The sequence below is a fragment of the Lactuca saligna genome, chromosome 5 (genome assembly GCF_052625555.1).
Source record: "Lactuca saligna cultivar CGN05327 chromosome 5, ASM5262555v1, whole genome shotgun sequence".
Classification (NCBI taxonomy): Eukaryota; Viridiplantae; Streptophyta; class Magnoliopsida; order Asterales; family Asteraceae; genus Lactuca; species Lactuca saligna.
The window spans coordinates 53,735,445-53,756,903 of record NC_136421.1 but is presented as its reverse complement, the minus strand read 5'-3'; the positions used below and the strand labels follow the sequence as shown (position 1 = coordinate 53,756,903).

The window sequence follows — 21,459 nt, the reverse complement described above, 5'->3', positions numbered from 1 at the left end:
AAAAACAAACGAAAGAGATTGAGAAATCTGGAAAAGCTAGAGCCTAGAAGATATATGACATAAATTTATTTGTGACAATACCTGGTGGCTGCTTTTGCTTGACCTCACACACACCTCAACCATGTGAGGTTTTAATAAACTATGCTTAGAATATGTGTTACAAGGAATGAGATAGGACCTTCCTTGGATAAAACCACTTCATAAGTATACTATATATAACATATATAAAAGATTCTAAAATACTAAAATAAAAAGAGGAGATCGAATAGAAAAGGGAATTAAAAAATGGTATGTTATACCTTCGTTTGGAATAGCACTAGAATTCATGTTAAGTAGCATGAAACAGTTACCCAAAAATTAATTATTCAAGCCGATGGGAATTCACACCTCCCAGTGATGCCTTGTTGAGGCTACATTAATCTCATTTTCATTTCAACCCTCACAACCTAAACATTTTGGCATGGTTCACGGATTTCAAAAGAATTTGGAAGACTTGAAATGTAAATTTCAGCAAAAATCACAGTTTCGTTGACAAAACTAGATGATTTTGAATTTTGAAATTCCATTAAATTACGTTTGTGTGAGAAAATTAATTATTTTTTTGGCTAAAAGTTCAGATTCTATATTCTATTTTTTATGTTATACTATAAATACAAAATATCTTTTCGCCTCCTTTTTATTTACGATAATTCATCAAATTAACGATATTACCATCACCTCTCCCATGCCTCACCCACCCACTAACAAGACCTCATACCTACCCCACCCCCTCAAGCTCATGCCGATAAACCCACCCCAGGTTGAATGTCAATAATGGCCCCTAAAATCACTAGGACATGATCATTGATATCAGTATGGGATATACATGCAAGAGAAATCCTTTGGGTGTGTGGATTGTCAGATTCTTTTTCTCATGTGTCAAATGATATGCATTTAGATGGATTTGAATTTAGAAGGTTTTCAAAATCTATTGTGTTTAATTTATAAAGTCTGAACAAAATCTTTTTATAATCTTGTTTGTTTTACAAAAGACTTAGGGCATGTTTGACAAAACTTGATAGCTGGTAGTTTGTGGCTGGAAGTTGAAAGTTGGTAGATAGTAGCCGGTGGCGGGTAGTAGGTAGCTGGAAGGTGTAACTTTTATTTGTAAATGTAAATAAGTATTTGGCAAAAATAGTTGAAAGCTTTTAAAATATGTATAATTATATAAAATACTTTGTATAAAAATACAAGATTAGTTTTTTTAAGAGTAATGTAGTAATTTTGTTATAATAAGCAATAGTTTTTTTGTTACTTGAAAAGAAGCAACTTTTGGATTTTGAGTTTTTATTTAAAATAAAAACTAAAACCTTCTACCGACAAACAATTTTATTTTTCGAGTTTTTGTTAAAACCTAAAAGCTCTCAAAAACTTTGTACCTTTTTTACATGTATCTTCCCACAAGTGATTTCATTGAACAATAATGAATAAATATCCAAAACAGTGGGCCTTAGGCCAATATACAAGATCAATACAAACGGACTAGTTATCTTCCCAAATATAAAGCAATACACAAGATATATATATATATATATATATATATATATATATATATATATATATATATATATATATATATATATATATATATATATACACGCTAATACCCCTCGCAGTTTGAGCGGTAGTTAACGTCCAAACACTTAAATTGTTCCTGAAATCTGTGAAGAGAGAAGAAGGCATCCCTTTAGTGAACATGTCCGCATATTGAAGACTCGAAGGGACGTGTAGGACACGGATTTCACCGGTGGCAACTTTGTCTCTGACAAAGTGAATGTCTATCTCGATGTGTTTTGTCCTTTGATGTTGTAGTAGATTCATAGAAAGGTACACGACACTAATGTTATCACAATACCCAATGGTTGTCTTAATTCGGAATGGAGGTATGAAGCTCACGAAGAGATTTCGAAGCCAGCAAGATTCGGCAACCACATTGGCAACGCACGATATTCGGCTTCGGCACTTGATCTGGAGATCGTTGGTTGACGTTTTGAAGACCATGAGATCAAGTTATCGCTTAAGAAAACATTATAACCACTAGTAGATCTACGAGAAGAAGGACAACCGCCTCCGTCAGCATCTGAGTAGGCAATCAAACCAGTTGTACAAGATCGATGAAGTTGGAGACCGAAATCCAATGTCTCGCGAATGTAACACAAGATGCGTTTAAGAGCATGAAAGTGAGGTTTGGGCGGGTTGTGCATGTATAAACATATTTGTTGCATAGTAAAGGAAATGTCAGGTTGAGTAAAGTTCAAATATTGTTAGCCTCCAATTAAGTTGCGGTAAAGAGTCGGGTCAGAGACTGAGTTGCCTGAGTCGTCGAGTTTCAATTGGGTGTTGGTAGGAGTTCGACACGGGTTACAACTTAACATGTTAGCTCGCTCGAGGACTTCAAGGGCATATTTGGGTTAAGAAAGAAATAGTTCTGCATGATTAGATGTTGCCGAGATCCCCAAAAAGTATGATATAGGACCTAGATCGGTCATAGCAAATTCCGTAGTGAGAAGCTTGGTGATTCGGTCTAAGAGATCTGTTGTAGAAGCTGTCAAAATAATATCATCAACGTATAGTAGCAAGTAAGCAGTGGCGTCATCGCGCTTAAAGATAAATAGGGACGAATCGCTTTTGTTGTGGATGAATCCAAGACGGATGATAAAGGTAGCAAACCAATTGAACCATGATCTCGGGGCCTGTTTGAGACCGTAAAGAAACTTCTAGAGATGGCACACATGGTCTGGGAATTTCAGGTCATGAAAACCCGGAGGTTGATGAATGTAGACAGTTTCATTGAGGTGATCATGTAAGAATGCATTTTTAACATCAAGTTGGTGTATAGGCCATTTCTGAGAAGTGACGAGACTGAGAACGGTGCGGATGGTGGCTGGTTTAACAACCGGGCTAAAAGTTTCATCACAATCAATTCCCGGTCTTTAACAAACGGTAAGCAAATGTGTTTGCCAAGATGACAAGCATTACAAGATATAGAAAGACCGGTTTTATTACACGAAATAAAATCACTAGAAATTAACGACTGAAGAATGCGAGGTCTCGGGTGGCCCAAGCATTGATTCCAAAGAGAAGCGTTGGTTGTAAGGAGGGCGACAGCAGATGGTGTTGTAGGATAAAGGTCGTCCGTGCTGTCACATCTAAGGAGCACCTATTTGGTCGTGAAATTCGTCACAGAAAAACCATATGCATCAAATTCAATGGAGGCATTATTATGAGTAGTAAATTTACAAATAGAAATCAAGTTTTTGATGATATTGGATGTGACAAGGACATGATTTAAGTTCAAGGGTCGATGGGTTGTAGGAATTGTAGAATGGCCAGATTGGATAACGAGAATAGATGAACCGTTGCCAACAAAAACCGAACTATAAGAACTCTTATTACTGACCAGAAAGGAGTATACATGAATCTGATATGAGATGAGAGGTTGCTCCCATATCCATGTACCAACTTGCATCTTTGGGGTTATTAAGTGCCATGGTGTTAAATGCAGCAGCGATATCAGTGGGTTGATCATTGTTCACTGGTGGAAACCATTACCAAGGGGGAGGAATAGCAACTGGATCGGTGGTGGAGTGATAGGCGGCTTGTGGGAGTGTTGATCCGTGATCTGTTAGGGCTTTTCCACGGACGCCACGGGCAGGATCTTGGCGGCGCTGTTGCTGGAAGGTAGACGGAGGGCGTGGAACAGCCCATGGTGGCGGGACAGGCCAACCATAAGCAACCCATGGGTATAAGTAGGGGTTCCATGGTGTGAATGGGCGGCTGTTTTAAGATCACATGTTATCTGATCTGTGGTTGGCAACAAGAACAAAAAGGGAGGAGATGTGGTCGTGATGGCTTGGTGATTGAGGATGAGTTCGGTTGAGAGGAAGTTCTTCAGAGACAAACATTGACCGGGCTTGAAGGAAAGAAGGTAATGGATTCTTGTGACGGATTTGCATGGCAATGTTTTCAAATTTTGGTGATAGACCGTTAAGCATGTAGGTGACAAGAGTTTTCTCGGTAATCAGGGAGTCGATGTTGGCTAGAAGATCAGATAAGGGCTTCAATTTCTGACAATAATCTGCAATGGTGCGATCGCCAATGACTAAGGAGCGGAGTTCATTATCAAGCTCGATTGCCCTAGCATCTTTATTATCCCGAAAAAGTGCTTCAACGCTTAACCAGACTGACTTTGATGTGGAGTCCGGTTTTAAATACAGCCACATCTGGATAATGTTGTCGAGATTTTCTCATTCAACATCAGTGGGGCTGGTGGGTTTTGTGGTGCTGGTAAGGATGTCATGAACGCCAAAAGCCTTATAGTGAGTGATAAAAAGTTTGCGCCAAGCATCATAGTTGAGTTGGTTTAAATCAATGATGAGGGGAACATATGCCTTGATGTTTGTAATATCGTATGGTTTTGGATTAGCCATGGCCAAGAAGAATGAAAGAGGAAGGAGAGAGGGGGACGGTGGAAGGAACACTGCTGGAGAGAGGGGAGAAGAGAAGTAGGGCCGACTGGATTAGGGTCACCAAGGATCAAAGAAACATCTCTGATACCAAGTTTGACACGTACTTTCCATGATAACTGATTTCATTGAACATGAATGAATAAATATACAATACAGTGGGCCATAGACCAATATACAATATCAATACAAACGGGTTGATTCTCTTTCCAAATATAAAGCAATACACAATAAATGCCCTTCTATAAATTTCTTTCCAAATATATATATATATATATATATATATATATATATATATATATATATATATATATATATATATATATATATATATATACTAGTTTATAACCCGTGAGAACCACGGTTATAAAAGTAATTAAACTTTCATATCAAAAAATCAAAATTATTAATTATTTTAAATAAATTATTATTTAAAAGATATTTTTTTAGTTATATAAAATTATAACCGTTGATTTAAATAAATACGTGAAGTTATATCATCTTATAATATGTATTAATTTTATTTTATTTTTCAATAATGTTATTAATTTAACATAATTAGAGTGAGAAAATTTAAAATTTGAAATTTAAAATAAAGAATAAATTATTAATGTAATGTAATTAGAGTGGGAAAATTTAAAATTTGAAATCTGAAATGGATAATTAATAGGTTGACAAATGACATGATAAGTGATATATAAAATTAATTAAAATTTCATAGTAAAAACTTAAAATTATCAATCAATTATTTGAAATAAATTATTTTAAATAAACTATTAATTAATGTGTATTTTTTAGTTATATAAAATTATAATCGTTGATTTAAATAAATACATAAAATTATATCACCTTATAGTATATTTTTTTTATTTTATTTTTTATTCTAATGTTATTAATTTAATTTAAATAGAGTATGTAATTTGAAATTTGAAATATGGAATCAGTTATTAATTTAATGTAATTAGAGTGTGAAATTTAAAATTTAAAATTTATAATTAATAGGTTGAAATTAATGAGGATTTATAATCTTGTGACACTTGTCAATAGGAGAGTAAACTTATTTATTTATTAGAATAACGATATATATATATATATATATATATATATATATATATATATATATATATATATATATATATATATATATATATATATATATATATATATATAGGGGAGGGTTCAATTGAGAAAAAAAAAAAGGTTGAGAATGGGGGATTCATTCTCAGCCAATCATTTATTTTTGCCGCAAAAGGCTCCAACGTACCGGCAGAAATGGGAAACGAATGCACATGTGTTTTCCAACATAACATATTTCCTTAAACTATGCTAATCATTACCTTAATATATACAAAAACATAGTTTTTTTTTTTAATTTTTATAAGCTATTTTTATCAAAAAATGATTTTAAATATACCAAAATTCATGATTTTTTATTTTCTACAAATAGACATTTATATTGATATAGTTTTAAGATAAAATAAATTTTTTTTTTTTTATATTTTCAGCTATCGTTATTCATAAATGAATAACAATGCATTAGGTTTTATTATAGTACATTCGTTATTCACTTATGAATAAAAAGTATGATTTTTTTTTTTTACAATTTAAGTATCATTCATATATGAATATAGCATATAATAAAAATAGTATATTCATATTTTAATATTGGACGATGAATTCACTTGTGAATATTAACATAGTATATTCACTTGTGAATATTAGATGGTATATTCACTTATGAGTATTAAATGATATTTCATATGTGAATATTACATAGTATTACATGATATATCACATGTGAATATTACAGAGTATATTCACTTGTGAATATTAGATGATATATTCACTTATGAATATTACACAGTATATTCACATATGAATATTACAAAGTATATTCACTTGTGAATATTACAAAGTATATTCACTTATGAATATTGAAGGTATTTGGACAAATATATATAATTTTTATATGTTATTCACATATGAATAACATACAGACTTGCATATTTGTTTTGTGTTTTTAATAATCATATACTGATTCAGGTAAGAAAACATATTCATATGAAAATATAACGTGGTAATTTAGTTTATGCATTTCATCAAATAGTTGGAGTGCAAACAAGTTAACTATTTTAAAAATGTTAAAAACATCAAGTTATCAATTCCAAATCATCATAAACTTCCGATTTCGACTTCAGATGCGACATCCTATCTCTGATCTATTTCTCAATTTGATTTTGATTTCCGAAAATCCGATTGGGAACCTATGAGTACCTATTCTAAGTCCCTCAATTTCGATTGTGATTGCGAGTCCAGAACTCCGATTTCAATTTCATGAACAACGAAGAAATTCCGGTTTAGTTGAAGAAATCTGGATGATTATTGAAGGTTGGTGGAAAAATTTTGATGATGAACGAACAGTTATCGAATTTTCTATAGTTACGTATTTGAGATTGAAGGTTATTACGATATTTACAAGTTTGTCACCGTGTCTTTTATGCTTAAATTAAATGAGTGGCTGAGAATGATTCCCCAATTCTCAACCTTTTTTTTCTCAATTGAACACACCTCTATATATATATATATATATATATATATATATATATATATATATATATATATATATATATATATATATATATATAGTTAGGTTCATGTGAGACGACCTAATTTTGTGAGACCGTGAGACGCATTTTTTTATTTTTAATTTTTTTTTAGTTAATTCAAATTCCGAAAATAATATTTACAAAAAGAATTTTTTGATTTTTCCATTTATTTTGCATTTTAAAATTATTTTTAGAATATGTACAGTGAAATATTCTATTTAGAATATTTCACGTAATTTTCAAAAAAAAAAAAAGGATTTTTTTTAATTTTTTTTTAGTTAATTCAAGTTCCGAAAATAATATTTAAAAAAAGAATTTTTAGATTTTTCAATTTATTTTTCATTTTAAAATTATTTTTTAGAATATGTCAGTGTAATATTCTATTTAGAATAATTCACGTATTTAAAAAAAAAAAAAAACAGGATTTTTTTTTATTTTTTTATTTTTTTTATATTTTTTAGTTAATTCAAGTTCCGAAAATAATATTTTAAAAAAAAAAGAATTTTTGAATTTTTCCATTTATTTTGCTTTTTAAAATTATTTTTAGATTTGGTCTCACGGTCTCACAAAATTAAAATGGTCTCAAATGAACCTGTATAGTACCAACATCCTTAAGACTAGATTTATACCAAATTACATAAATGCCCTTCTATAAATTTCTTATAAACAATTATGTATTCTATACATAATCTATAAACATAAATTACATAATTATAATAAAAGTAACTTAACAAAACAACTCACTAGCACCTTGACTGCAAAACCACCTACTGAAAACCTTGGGAAACATTTGATCTCCGGTGAATTAAAAAGCTTCAACCAACCACAACAATCCACCCATTTTTCTTTCAAATTCTTCGAGAAGCAATTGTCTAAAGCTCAAATAGCGTACGTGTTCAATATGATTCAAGTGTTTAACAATGAATTCTGGAAAATGGAATCTTTCTTCAATTATTCATGTAGGAAATGGGTTATCAAGTTATATACTTCCGTTTGTCTGTTCACATATGGGTTAATTGTTCAAGTGTTTTGTCTAAAGCTCAAATATGCGTGTTCTATTTTTATTTTTGGATGTCTTTCACACTGAGGTATCTTTTTCGGCTGACCTTGACCTGTTGACCACTTCAATGTGTGTTGTCTATTTCACTATTGTATGTAATAATTAGTGGATCAAATTTGTGCTGAATGTTTAATCCTTCTCCTCTATAATCAATAGATAATAATATAGATAGTTAATCTGTTTGCATTTGTTCAATTGTTTGTCAAAGCATACTGCATTTGTACATTAATCACTTAAATTTATGTTTTTTATTTGATGTAATGCTCAATGAATCAAATTGCTCTTCATTTTGTATGTTTAATCTCTATTTTATAATCAATATTCTCTCTTTTTTTGTCAAAGCAAATTTGTATTTATCAACTACCATTTGTCAGTTTTGCTCTTTAATTCTCGATCTATGCAAACATATGACGGACAAAGAAAATAATTTGTTTCATTATTAGTGCCATTTAATGAAATTTTCATCTTGAAGGGGATCTTTTTTAATTTCTCTCTTCGGAGACTCCCACTCTATGTTTATTTGTCACACCATTAAAGCACCAAGCTGTCCTTGTTCACGACATTAACTCCACTTTGATAATGTTTCCAATAACTCACTGGTTCCAATTGGTCTGCAACTTTTCAACTCGATACTATCTCATTATCACCCTGCAAACTTGGGAATTCTTTTCCGGAATGGTTGAAAGCCCAAAAGAATTTCTCGGTGCTTGATATATCTAATACCGGAATCAACGATTCCGTCCCTAGTTGGTTCTGGTGGTCGTTAATTCCAAGAATTCGTTACTTAAATCTCTCCTCAAATCAGATCCATGGCAAGGTTTCGGGTTTGATATATGATAACCAACCTATAATTGATTTGAGCTCAAATAACTTTTCGGGTAACTTACCTTTGTTTCCTCCTAATACCCTTACACTAATGCTCAATGACAACATGTTTTCGGGGCCGATTTCTTTCTTGTGTAACATGACTAGCTTAACACACCTTGATCTATCTAAAAACAAACTGTCCGGAGAGCTTCCAAACTGTTGGAAGAACCTTGGTAACCTCGTTATCATCTTCAGACTCTTGTCTTGTTCATGTGCAACATCTAGGTTTTTACTTCTTTGATATGTCGGGGGTTCCTTTTTGGCATTGCGGGTGGTTTTGCATTTGGATTTTGGGGTTTTTATGGGATGTTGGTTCTGGTTTTTTGGATTGCTTTTAGAATGATTTTTAACTTTTTTTTTAAGTTAAAAGACGTTTGGATAATAGAAAAGTTCTTTTGAAATGACTTTTTGTATAGATGAAAAGAAAGGGTTTTAAAAAGTCATAAAAACCTGACTTTTTGTAACTTTACATGTAAAAGATACACGAAAAGTTATTTTGCTAATCCAAACATATTTTAAATAGCTCTTTTTGCAAAAAATCCTACAAAATAGACTTTTGATGTTCAAAAGCAATCCCAAACACCCCCAAAGACTCATGGAGACATGCATGTTATGGATTTTTTAATGTCGTTAAGGAATGGGTTCTTCTAAGACTAGAGCTGAGTTTCGCTAGGCTAAGAGGATAACTTCACCTTAAATATCCACACGACATACATGTGTTTTCGTTTGGTCTTGTTGAAAGTTTGTTACGTTTGCAATCTTGTATTGGAAAGGTAAAAGTAGTTCTAAAATATTTTATGTCCAACACACATCCCATTTCCCAACATCCTTTAAGCTGAGCCTATCTGCTAAATTTGGCTACTCGTCATAAATATTTTGATTTTAACAATATGAATGTTATCATGAAAATATCAACTATACTGTATAATTGGCCATTGATATGATTTAATAAAAAATCGTGGGAATCTAAGAGAAATTTTAAAATAGTAGGTTACAAGGAATACAAATGAAGGACACCAGAAGTCATATCAATGATCGTTATACAATGTGGTGTTGTAACAAAACAAGCAACGAGCTTATGCATACCAAACATTTTATCTACAAGCTTAGGCCATGTTGGATGAGAGGAACTTCTGTTAGAAGCACAAATAGGAATAACATAGGGTTTAAAAGACCGATAATCCTAGCATATAATCGTTCAAAATATTCAAGATTTGCTTGAAATTTAGGCAAATAATCGTTCAAATGAATGTTTCATTACTCCGTGAATCTCATTCCCTCTAATCCCGTGCTTTTTCATTCTTTGCAAGACCCTCTTTTGTTCATTCCATTCCTCCTTCTGATAGAAATTGACAAATATACCCACTGTAACTTCCTCGTCTATATATCAAATCAAATCATGTAGAAATTATGTGTTGTGTTTTTTCTTCAGTTTGTATTTGTCTTATATGAACTTCCAACTCCATTTAGTTTATCAGTACACTATTTGCACCTTTTCAACATTTTTGTAGTTTGACATGCACATGAAGCGTTTGATCGAATGCTTCAGTGAAAGCTTCTTTTGAATTTATAAATAAATAAAGGGAAACTTAAACTGATTTAAAGGAGCATATGAAATGAAATCTCTTTAATTATCACCAGTATTGTAGCCTTGATTCCTTCATCCATTATCACCCAAACTTATTGAACCCCTTTTGTGTGTAAAATAAATGTTGAAACAACTTTGAAGAGAATTAAATACTCCTAGACAACTACTATTGGAACACCATTGAAGAGACGCGTTTTTTCCTGCACTTTTAGATCTCTAATACACCATGTGAATAACACAATTTTAAGCGGATTAATATGTGCACTGAAAGTTTCTCAAGAGACGTGTAAGTCCTAATAAGAGTGGAAAACATAGACTTGTAGGTATAAAATAATAAACAAGAGGTATTACATTTACACATACTGAACAATGGATCTATTAGCTTAGGTCATGTTGTTTGATAAGTGGAACTGTGGTAGGCCAACAAGGAAGCACAAACGGGAAGAACATAGGGCTCAAAAGACTAATAATCTTCATATCTCGAAGAAAACAAGGTAACTTCAAAATCTTGTTCCTCATATTGTATTCAACAATTCTACACGAAGATCGACACCAAAAGAAAACAACATCTTGATCAAGTGGATGAGGTGAAAGCAAACCCATGCAACCCTTGTTAATTGTTTCAACTGTTGATTTCATTTCATCCAAATGAACTTTATGCAACAACAACCACTCACCCTCACCACCATTCTTGAGTTCCCACACTCTGTAATTCGTATCATCCCATGAAAAATTAGCATATCTAAGACAACCAGAAGACTCCCCTAAGCAATATTTAAGAGCCCATAATGGCTTTCTTATCTCACGTGGAAGCTCAATGGTTCTACATTCACCATTATAAGGATCATAAGTGAAAATACCACAGTTTGAAAGAGTATCCCAATGAAGTAATCCATCACAAACTACAGCACTAGGACACCTGTAATTCCATCCATAGAACAATTCATGATCTAAATTCGAACTAGACATGAAATACTCCTCAGTCCATTTCCCTAATATCGAACAGAAGATTTCCAATTTCAATGTTCCTGAGAGTTGCCTAGGTGACTCACACTTAACTACTTCAATTCGAACCACTTTGAAGCTTGTTTTTCTATCATCATTACATGAATATTGGGGATTACATATAAACCCAGTGTAAACTGTTTTAACATTACTAGGAGGGGGAGGAAGAGAAATCCATTGCTTTGTTAAAGGATTACAAACAAAGTAAACAATTGGACGACGCATAGCAGCACAGCATAAAACTAATCCGTTGTTTGAAGCTAGGTACTGAAAAGTTTCTTGGTTTTGTTGTTCAGAATCAGAAGAAGCAAGAAAAGATAAAGAAAACCCTGGAGATTCGAAAATGGGGAATCCGAAAGCAATATCGATGCCCATTAAGGAAGGACGAATCATGTTATGGAACGTAGGTTTCGATTGATAGTAAAGAGCAAAAGAATTGTTGATTTGATGATGATTCAGATAACAACGTACAAAATATGAAGTGGAAATCAAAGAGCGAAAGCGTATTGAGACGCACTTACAGAGATTGGCTGGCTTTATAGGGAGACGAATTAGGGTTTCGATTAAGAGCTCGTCGGTGAGCTTATCAAACACTGATGATGAAACTGATTCCACACTCTTATGTTTTGGAAGTGAAGAGCCGTCGAACATCACTTCCAACTCTGCCATACGGCCACCACCTGAACCGCCCTGTTTGTCGGAAAATCGCTGATTTCCGTTACCGACAAGTCAAATATAGATTGCTATGGTTGATAATTTTCAATAGTAGAACCAAAGTGGAATTAGTGGTGTGTGGCTAAGTTTGTACCAAATTTGTAAAAAGATTTTAAAAAATTTTATTTTTTAAAATGTGTTTGGATTAGAAGAGAAAAAATCAAAAATTAACTTTTACATGTAAAATTATAAAAAAATTAAAAAAAAAAAAAAAAAAAAAAAACATGTTTATATATTTATAAACATATATTTACATTGATTTACTATTTTACATATATAGTTTTATACTTAAATTTTTTTTAAACACATATTATAATTTTGTAAACATTTTATTAGAAAATATAAAATATAAATTTCTTTTAAAAGATTTTTAATTTATTGGATTAGAGCATGATAATATTAAAATTACTAGGTTCATACAAATTGTAAATAATTCATAAGAGGATTTTTTATATTAGACCATGACAATATTAAAATTACGTTCATACAAATATAAAATATAAATTACGTTCGTACAAATTAAAATATTTCTAATTTTTTGGATTAGACCATGACAATATTAAAATTACGTTCATACAAATTGTAAATCATTCATAAAAAGATCATAGATAATATTACATTCATCTTCGCAATGTGATGATATCTTGTGCAATAATATCTCGTATTGCTGCCATATGTAAATCATCATCGCTTGTGCGACGTGTAGTTGGACCTTCTTCGTAAACATCACTACCGGTATCACCTCGTACGGGATTGTAGGATTTTTGTTGTGCCATATTAAACGTTTCATCAAACCTACCAAGCTTTCTAATGAAGTTATGGATTGTCGTCGATGCTATCACAATTCTCACTTGGTTCTTGTACTTGTAATTAGCATGCATGTCTCTTAATAACGCTCACCTAGCTTTCCACACTCCAAAAATTCGTTCAATGATATTTCGCAATGATGAGTGGAGATAGTTAAATTTCTTTTTCGATCCACAAGGTTCAGGAATAGCAGCCATGTGTCCACATCGAAAATCTGGTAAATAATAACGAATATTTGTGCCTTTGTATGGAGCAAGATACTCTCTCGTATTTAGATATCCAGCATCAACAACGTAATATTTATATGTAAATAAAACAAACAATTATTATTCGTTTCAAACAAGTAGTAAGAACATAAAACTTGTGTTAAAAAAAAAATACTAACCACCCGTTGGATAGGGAAAATTAAGATCTGATCTCTGTAAGGCTTCATTGAAAATTCTTGTATCATGTGCAGTCCCCTCCCAACCGGCCCAAACAAATGTAAAGCACATGTTAAAATCACAAACAACCATTATATTTTGTATTGCATATCCCTTTTGACCAATGTACTTTACTTAATCTTTTTGTGGAACTGATGCCCCGACGTGTGTCCCATCTATAGCACCAATGCAATCCTTCAAATTCAAAAATATATCATAAATAAATTATTTGTTAAAGTTTGACTACCAAGAAAATAAACATTGGATAATACCTTGAACATTGGATAATACTGAAGCTTATCTAATATATATTCATCATCATTATAGTTTGCGTCTGGCTTGATGATGTCGGCACTCAGTTTTAGCACGGCTTCCAAAACTATATGGAAATGCCTGTGAATCGTTTCCCCCGAATGATTAAAAAATTCTTGCACAAATCTATTGCTACACCCATGAGCCAAAGTCATCAAGAATATTCCTACAGACTACTCAATAGATACTTTTCGTGTTTGTTGTAGCCCGTAATTTGTAGTAAGATCTATGCATAACTGTCTAAAAACCGGTACGTTGAGTCTAAACATCTCATAACAACGTCTAGGATGGCCATTTAGTACTTCATTAATAAACATGTGCCATGTACGGTCTGAAGTATGACATGGCGTACGTAAGTTACGAGCGATTATTATCCCTTTCAAAGCTAATCCACATAACATTTCAAATTCTCTATCCTCTTCCATTTCATATTCTTCATTATCATTGGATGAATTAGAATCATCACTATCCATCGTACATAATACAAATAAAAAGATGTCAACCATTAACACATAACATAAAGACAAACAATAACACATCATATAAAATGTCAAATACATAATGTCAAAGGACAACACATAATGTCAAAACATAAAACTTAATGTCAACGCATAACACATATTGTCAAAGGATAACACATAAATGTCAAAGCATAACACATATTGCTAACTCATTATTTCATAAGTAACTTAAGAAACTCCATCTTGGTTATGTCGGTCGTTGGAAACATAAAAGCTTCACAATTTTGCTTTTTGGTGAAGATAAGCAATGCTTCTGAAAATTCGTTGGACCCTTCACGAAAATCAGGGAACTTGATGACAATGGCCATGCAATCTGCTATTGTTAGGGACGGATTATTTTGTGGATAAGTTTGTATGCTTTTTGATGATATGGCATCCAATAAAGCATCAACTTTTTCTTCATAAATTGAACTTTTACTCTTGGTTGGACGGTTGTTGAAAACAGACTTAGACCTCTGGCTTTTACTTGAACTACTTTCATGGAGACTAGTAAAAAGAGGCTCATCATCATCTAAATTGATTTCATCACTATCTCCTTTTCCCTCCATATTTTCTTCGTTTGGATTGCTATTGTTTTGAAATTGTAATGGAGTCATAGTCTGATCTCCAACGGCAACAGAATTGTGACAATCGTCAATCTTGAGTCAAGTCAAGTCATCAAGTCAAGCCGGTCAACTCTATTAAACCTTATGTATTAGGGTAAGTGTTATGTTCGTATTGTATAACTTGTTATGATAATGGGAAAACATCACAGGAGAAAAGTTTGTGTTAAAAAAAATTTCCTAAGCCTTCGCATTTTAACCAAATAAATCAAATGCGATTCACAAAATTTTCATTCCAAAAATGCGAAACTCCAGGGACAATAATTGAAATCTTCTGTTTTCTTCCCCAATTCGCATTCTACTGTGAAATACTTCGCATTTTCATTTTTACACCTTTCGCATCCCTTCGCATTAATCACCTTCGCATTTTAACCAAATAAATCAAATGCGATTCACAAAATTTTCATTCCAAAAATGCGAAACTCCAGGGACAATAATTGAAATCTTCTGTTTTCTTCCCCAATTCGCATTCTACTGAGAAATACTTCGCATTTTCATTTTTACACCTTTCGCATCCCTTCGCATTAATCACCTTCGCATTTTAACCAAATAAATCAAATGCGATTCACAAAATTTTCATTCCAAAAAAAAATGCGAACACAGTTTAGTTCATGAACTCTAAACTTGCGAAATCAAAAATTCATATGTTGAACCCATATGCGAATATTAACCCAATTGACTTCAAATTGATTCATAGATGCGAACACTCGATTGTTTTACTTTCGCAAAATGAGCATCAACAACTCCACAATCGAGTTTTTAAATTCTTGCAAACAACAGTTTCATAGTCCTTGACTTCGCGTTTTTTCTTCACGAATCATCCCTCAATCATCAATCCAATTGCGAATCAAAACTCATATGTTCTTGCTTTATCGATTCATCGACTACACTCATACAAATGCGAACAATACTCAATTTCAAAATCGATTGAAACTTATAGCAAAGCTAAATCCAACTTCGCATTCAAAGCAGTGTCATTGATCCGCAGTCACAAGCAACCACCCCACACCCACTCTATGACCAGCCATACCTCCCCACCTTACCTATGTCACTTCAATGTTCCCTTACACTCAAATTTCACTCACTCCCACGTTTTTGAGCTGGAACAATCAACCACACTCCTCATTTTCTCTCATTTCTCTCATCCCACTAAGTAACAAACATCACTCTTTCTCTCAAACTCTTCTACACAAATTTTCGAGATCCAAGGCTGGATTCAAGTGTTCTTCCACACTTAGTAAGTAAAAATTCATCCTCCCTATTATTATTTCGCTTCATTCTACTCAAATCTTTGGTTGCTTACACAAACTCCCTAACTATGATGTTAGATTCTCGAAAACCTTCAAGGCATCTCCAAGTGTTCTTGAATTAAACACTTCCATTCTTCAACAATCATCTACTGAAATCACTCAAGGTGAGTTCATACCCCTACATTTTCATGATTTCTCAAGTTTTCAGGGGGGGAATACAAGTTAAAACACTAAGAATATAACTAGATTTTTCTAACAGCCTTCATCAGAAAAGTTCAACTCCATTCACGGACTGTCTTGGGCATCTTAAACATTTTTGTTTTCAAAACTGTACAAGGTGCAAATAGTTCGAGTTTTTATCTTTAAAATGGCTACTTGCACATCTCCATACGATTTTTCTACAATTTATGGTGATTTTTACAAAACTGCCTATCATTTCAAACAACAATCCGGACCAGTCTGTGATTTTGGACTTTTTCACCCAAGTTAGAGGTCATTATAAATTGAGATAAAATTTATGAGCAAACTAGACACATTTTGTGAACTCTCAAAATTTACGGATCTAGTTTTCGACTTCGTATGATTTTTCTATGATTTTTCCAAATACAGGGCAGAATGGCTAAAGTTAGCCAACAGCATGTAAATATCATAACACTTTGTATTATGTTGAGCAAAGTGTATAATCATAAGTTCTAATATTTGAATGTGTTTCCATGTTAGTTTATCATTATGAACTGGAATTAAGACATTCATATTAAATATTAAATATTATTCATTCATTTTGGAACACGTATTATTAGACTATAAGAGGTATAGTTTGATAAATTCACAATACTAATATATTTTCATAAAAGAATTCATACATATTACAAACATTTTAGATAAACTATAACAGGTATAGTTTATGATATATCACTCTACGCACTCGTACAAGAAGGGTACATTCATACAAGAAAGATTTCTATTCGCACACATTTCACGAAAGTTAATCTATGTTTTGATAAATTCACAACACTAGTTACATTTCCATAAAAAGGGTTCATACATAGTACATACATTTTAGATAAACTATAATAGGTATAGTTTATGATACATCACTCTACGCACTCGTACAAGAAAGGTACATTCATACAAGAAATATTTATATTCACACACAATTATCGTAAACTTGTTATCCTATATTGTGAGTTTCTCTATTTTTTTCGATCTCTATCTCTCTATCTCCCCGTACGTCCGAGTGCGGGATATAATTCCTGGTAGTTATAATCAGAATCTCCTTGAGGGAGAACGTGATACTTGTATATAGATCTATATTGGGATTGACACCCCACACCTTGCTGCTAGCTACAGTTGGACCTGCAGGTCTACGGGTGACAAATGTCATTTCATTTTCGCGACGCCTGAGAAACGTTGTGGCAGGTTCACATAGTCACAGTATGATTATAGCGACTCACTTAGGGAGACAACAATTCATAAAGTTTACGGGGTTGCATAAAAACCAAAGTAGGTTTTAGGTTGATAGAATAAATTTACTTTCCATTTCATTTTAAACTCACAACATTTCTACTAAGAAACGATGACTTCTCATACATTCTAGTCTTTGGTTGTAAGGCTACATTCTTCGGATTTCAAGGAAAATATCGGATTTTTCTGAAACAACGCGACATTTACATGTGAAAGACTTCTAATAAGATTATTAATAAAAGCTTATGAACTCACCAACCCTTGTGTTGACACTTTTCAAACAACCTGTATTCACAGGAAAACATTAATCGGGTTACCAAGTGCTTTTGAGGATGGGACGTTGAGGCGTCAAACTTTTCATATTTTGACAACATATTGTAATTGATTTTTGAAACATGTAATTCATACAAGTGATGTAACTTTTCAATTATATATATGTTGGTTGTGTTTGCTTGAATTACTATTGAAATTGTGGTTATGATGCTATCATGAAGTCCTCCACCCCCGAACGTTTCCGCCATCCTTGGTTTGGGGGTGTGACAGATTGGTATCAGAGCACGGTTTATAGTGAATTCAGTATATCAACCACATAAGATATACAAACTATAAACACATTTGGGACTAAAAGTCTCCGATTCTTAAAGCGAATTAAAGAGTTGTACTTTTGAAAACAAATAATTTCTTGTTTTAAAGTATACTTGCATGCATTCTATAATAGCATGGTGTCATAACTTAGGAGAACATAAATTGAAAGAGGAGGAGTCGAACATTATTAATACGCCTTAGCATGTGTAATCAGTTCTGGGAAGGATATAGCCTGATCAACTATATCCGTCCAAGAAGTGACTTACGCACATTAAGGAATAGTCGTAATGAGCGACAAATCTGAAAACCTAATAACACTCCATAAAGAACACGCTAAGAACCAAATATAAACATTTAAAAATACTATAGGAGTATTTGTACGTTTCTATAGCGCCAAATTATTATTTTCCTATACATACTTCTTAACCCCGTTTCTCGTGCAGACGACATGGCAGGATTTCACATACCCGGGGACCCCTACTTTCCCAATCAGGGAAACGCGGGATGGATTGAAGATGAGCCCGAGGAGAATCCCGAAGAGGAACCCGAGGAAGATCCCGAAGAGGATCCCGAGGAAGATCCCGAAGAGGATCCCGAGGAAGGGCCCGAGGAGGAAGACGAACAAGAAGAAGAAGAGGAAGACAACCAAGAAGAAGAGGAAGAAGAGGAAGAAGAGGAAGAAGAGGAAGGTGATGAGGTAGTCATGGTTGGGAACGAAGCGGAGGAACCACCAGAAGTATTCAACCCTCCCTACATCGCGAGGGTACCCGCGCACCGTTTTGGTTACAATGGACCCGAACCCCCTTGGGTAACAATAATCGAAAGATGGAGCCGACAACAACGCCAACGGTCACCATATGGCTACCAACGAGGTTACTATGATCTCACTCATGGTGGACCGGCTGATAGGGCTCTCCCCGTCACGATACAACGAATGGCAAGAATGGATGATCGTGGTAGGACAACGACAGATCAGGTCCGGGAGTTAAGTGCCATTGTACAGTCTACTACGGGTCGCACCAGAAACCTGGAACGAGACTCCCACCACCGAGACCAACTCATTAGAGACCTTCTCGCGGCTCAAGCAGAAACAAGAGAGTATCGGGAAAGATACATGGCACTCGAAGAGAGAATGGTTACAGCCGAACGCAAATTGGCGGAACTACAGGGCGCATCGACATCATCGCAGCCTCCGTCAAAGAAGGGTCGCAGTGATTAGAGCTCGTTGCTATTCTCCCGTCTAGGTAGTAGAATTTTATGAGTACGCGTTGGTGCTACTCCTTGTATGTAGGTCGACCCTGCGACTATGTGATCACACTATTCAAAGGGGTTTTGTAATGCCAAAAACTACCTTTTGTAACGATGTAATGTAGACCCTTATGAGGTCAAACTTTTCTCTTTAAGCGTTATGTACTAAAAGTTATCAATGAAATTTGGCATGTATTTTATTTATTGAATGTTGGACACTATACATCATAACCTGATCACACAAACAATTACGAATAATAAAGTTATGATAAAATACAAGAGGGATGAAACCAGTAACACTCGACTCGTTATCACTATTGAAGTCTTACCGACTAGTCATTTTTTTTTACAGAACCATGCCACCAAGGAAAAGACCAAGGCCTTCCAACAACCCAGTGCCGCCTCCACCACCACCTCCGCAGTTTGATCCTGCAATGTTCCAGGCTGCAGTGACGGCAGCCGTGGCGGCAGCAATGTCGCAAATGGGAACCCATGGTTCCGGCGGTTCTGGATCCGGAGCTACCAATTCCATTCATGGGGACAGCGCGGGGCGTACGAGGGAGTGCACTTACAAAGACTTCACAAATGGAAAACCCGATCCTTTCAATGGAAGCGGGGGCGTCATCACACTGGTGCAATGGTTCGAAAGGACCGAGGCAGTTTTTGAAATCTGCGCTTGTCCCGAAGCGAGCAAGGTCAAGTATGCGGCATTCACTTTCACTGGAAAAGCACTTACTTGGTGGAATGGCCGAGTTAAGTCACTTACTCCTGCAGTAGCTAACGCAATCAGCTGGGAGGATTTGAAAGCCCTAATGTTAAAGGAATACTGCCCGAGGGGCGAAATACAAAAGCTTGAAGAAGAACTTTGGAACCTCAGGATGACAGGCACTGATCTTGAAACTTATACTGCCCGCTTCAACGACCTAGCACTCCTCTGTCCAACAATGGTCACTCCAGAAGAGAAGAAGGTGGAACAATATCTCTGGGGCCTATCATCCCAGATTCAAGATAGTGTCTTGGCCTCGAAACCCACTACCTTTGAGAGTGCCAAGGAATTGGCACAACAACTCATAGATCACAGGGCTAGCCGTGGTACCGTGATAACCACCACCGACCGAACAAAAGGAGGGAACAACAAGAGGAAGTTCTGGGGAAATAAAAGGAAACAACCAATTCAGGACCCCGCCAAAAAGCAACCAATTGTTGCTGTTCGCGCCGCCACTACTGCTGCCGCTCCAGCGCCACCGAAACAGTATACAGGAACTCTTCCCAAGTGCAACAAGTGTAACTACCACCATAACGGTGCTTGTCGTGAGTTACACTGCAATAACTGTAACAAAAAGGGGCACACTGCACGATTCTGTAGAGCGACTACCCAACCCGCCACACAAGTCGCTACGACCGCCAACACTGGAGCAAGCCAAGCCTGCTATGGGTGTGGTGAAACGGGACACTTCAGGAGGAACTGCCCCAAGGCACGAGCCCCTAATGCTGGGGGTGTAGGGAGAGTCCTAACTTTAGGGCAGGGAGAAGCAGTCAAGGATCCCTCTGTGGTTACTGGTACGTTCCTCCTCAATAACTCTTATGCATGCGTACTTTTCGATAGTGGGGCAGAAAGAAGTTTCATAAGTCACCAATTCAAACATATACTTAAGCAAAATTCTCAACCACTAGAAGATTCTTACATCGTAGAAATGGCAAATGGAAAGGTTGAGCGCGCTAATGATATTTACATAGGGTGTACTCTCACTCTAGACAACCATTTGTTCAAAATCGACCTTATGCCGGTCACCATAAAAAGCTTCGATATAATCATTGGTATGGATTGGTTAAGCCTTCATTGTGCCGACATTCTATGTTACGAAAGGGCCGTCCGCCTCAATCTGCCGAATGGCAACGTTCT

At 34.7% G+C, this 21,459-nt stretch overlaps 1 protein-coding gene across 1 annotated transcript; it reads right to left on the bottom strand.

Moving 5' to 3' along the window:
- Window positions 1-10,039: 10,039 nt before the first annotated feature.
- On the bottom strand, window positions 10,040-12,419 carry LOC144997283 (F-box protein At3g26010-like). Its single transcript, XM_078957145.1, has one exon. It carries the CDS (start codon window positions 12,298-12,300, stop codon window positions 11,005-11,007), a length of 1,296 nt encoding a protein of 431 aa, XP_078813271.1. The 5' UTR covers window positions 12,301-12,419; the 3' UTR covers window positions 10,040-11,004.
- Window positions 12,420-21,459: the final 9,040 nt, after the last annotated feature.

What these genes read in the sequence shown, in the direction of transcription:
- LOC144997283 (XM_078957145.1), bottom strand. Translation starts at nt 12,300, where the DNA reads ATGGCAGAGTTGGAAGTGATGTTCGACGGCTCTTCACTTCCAAAACAT.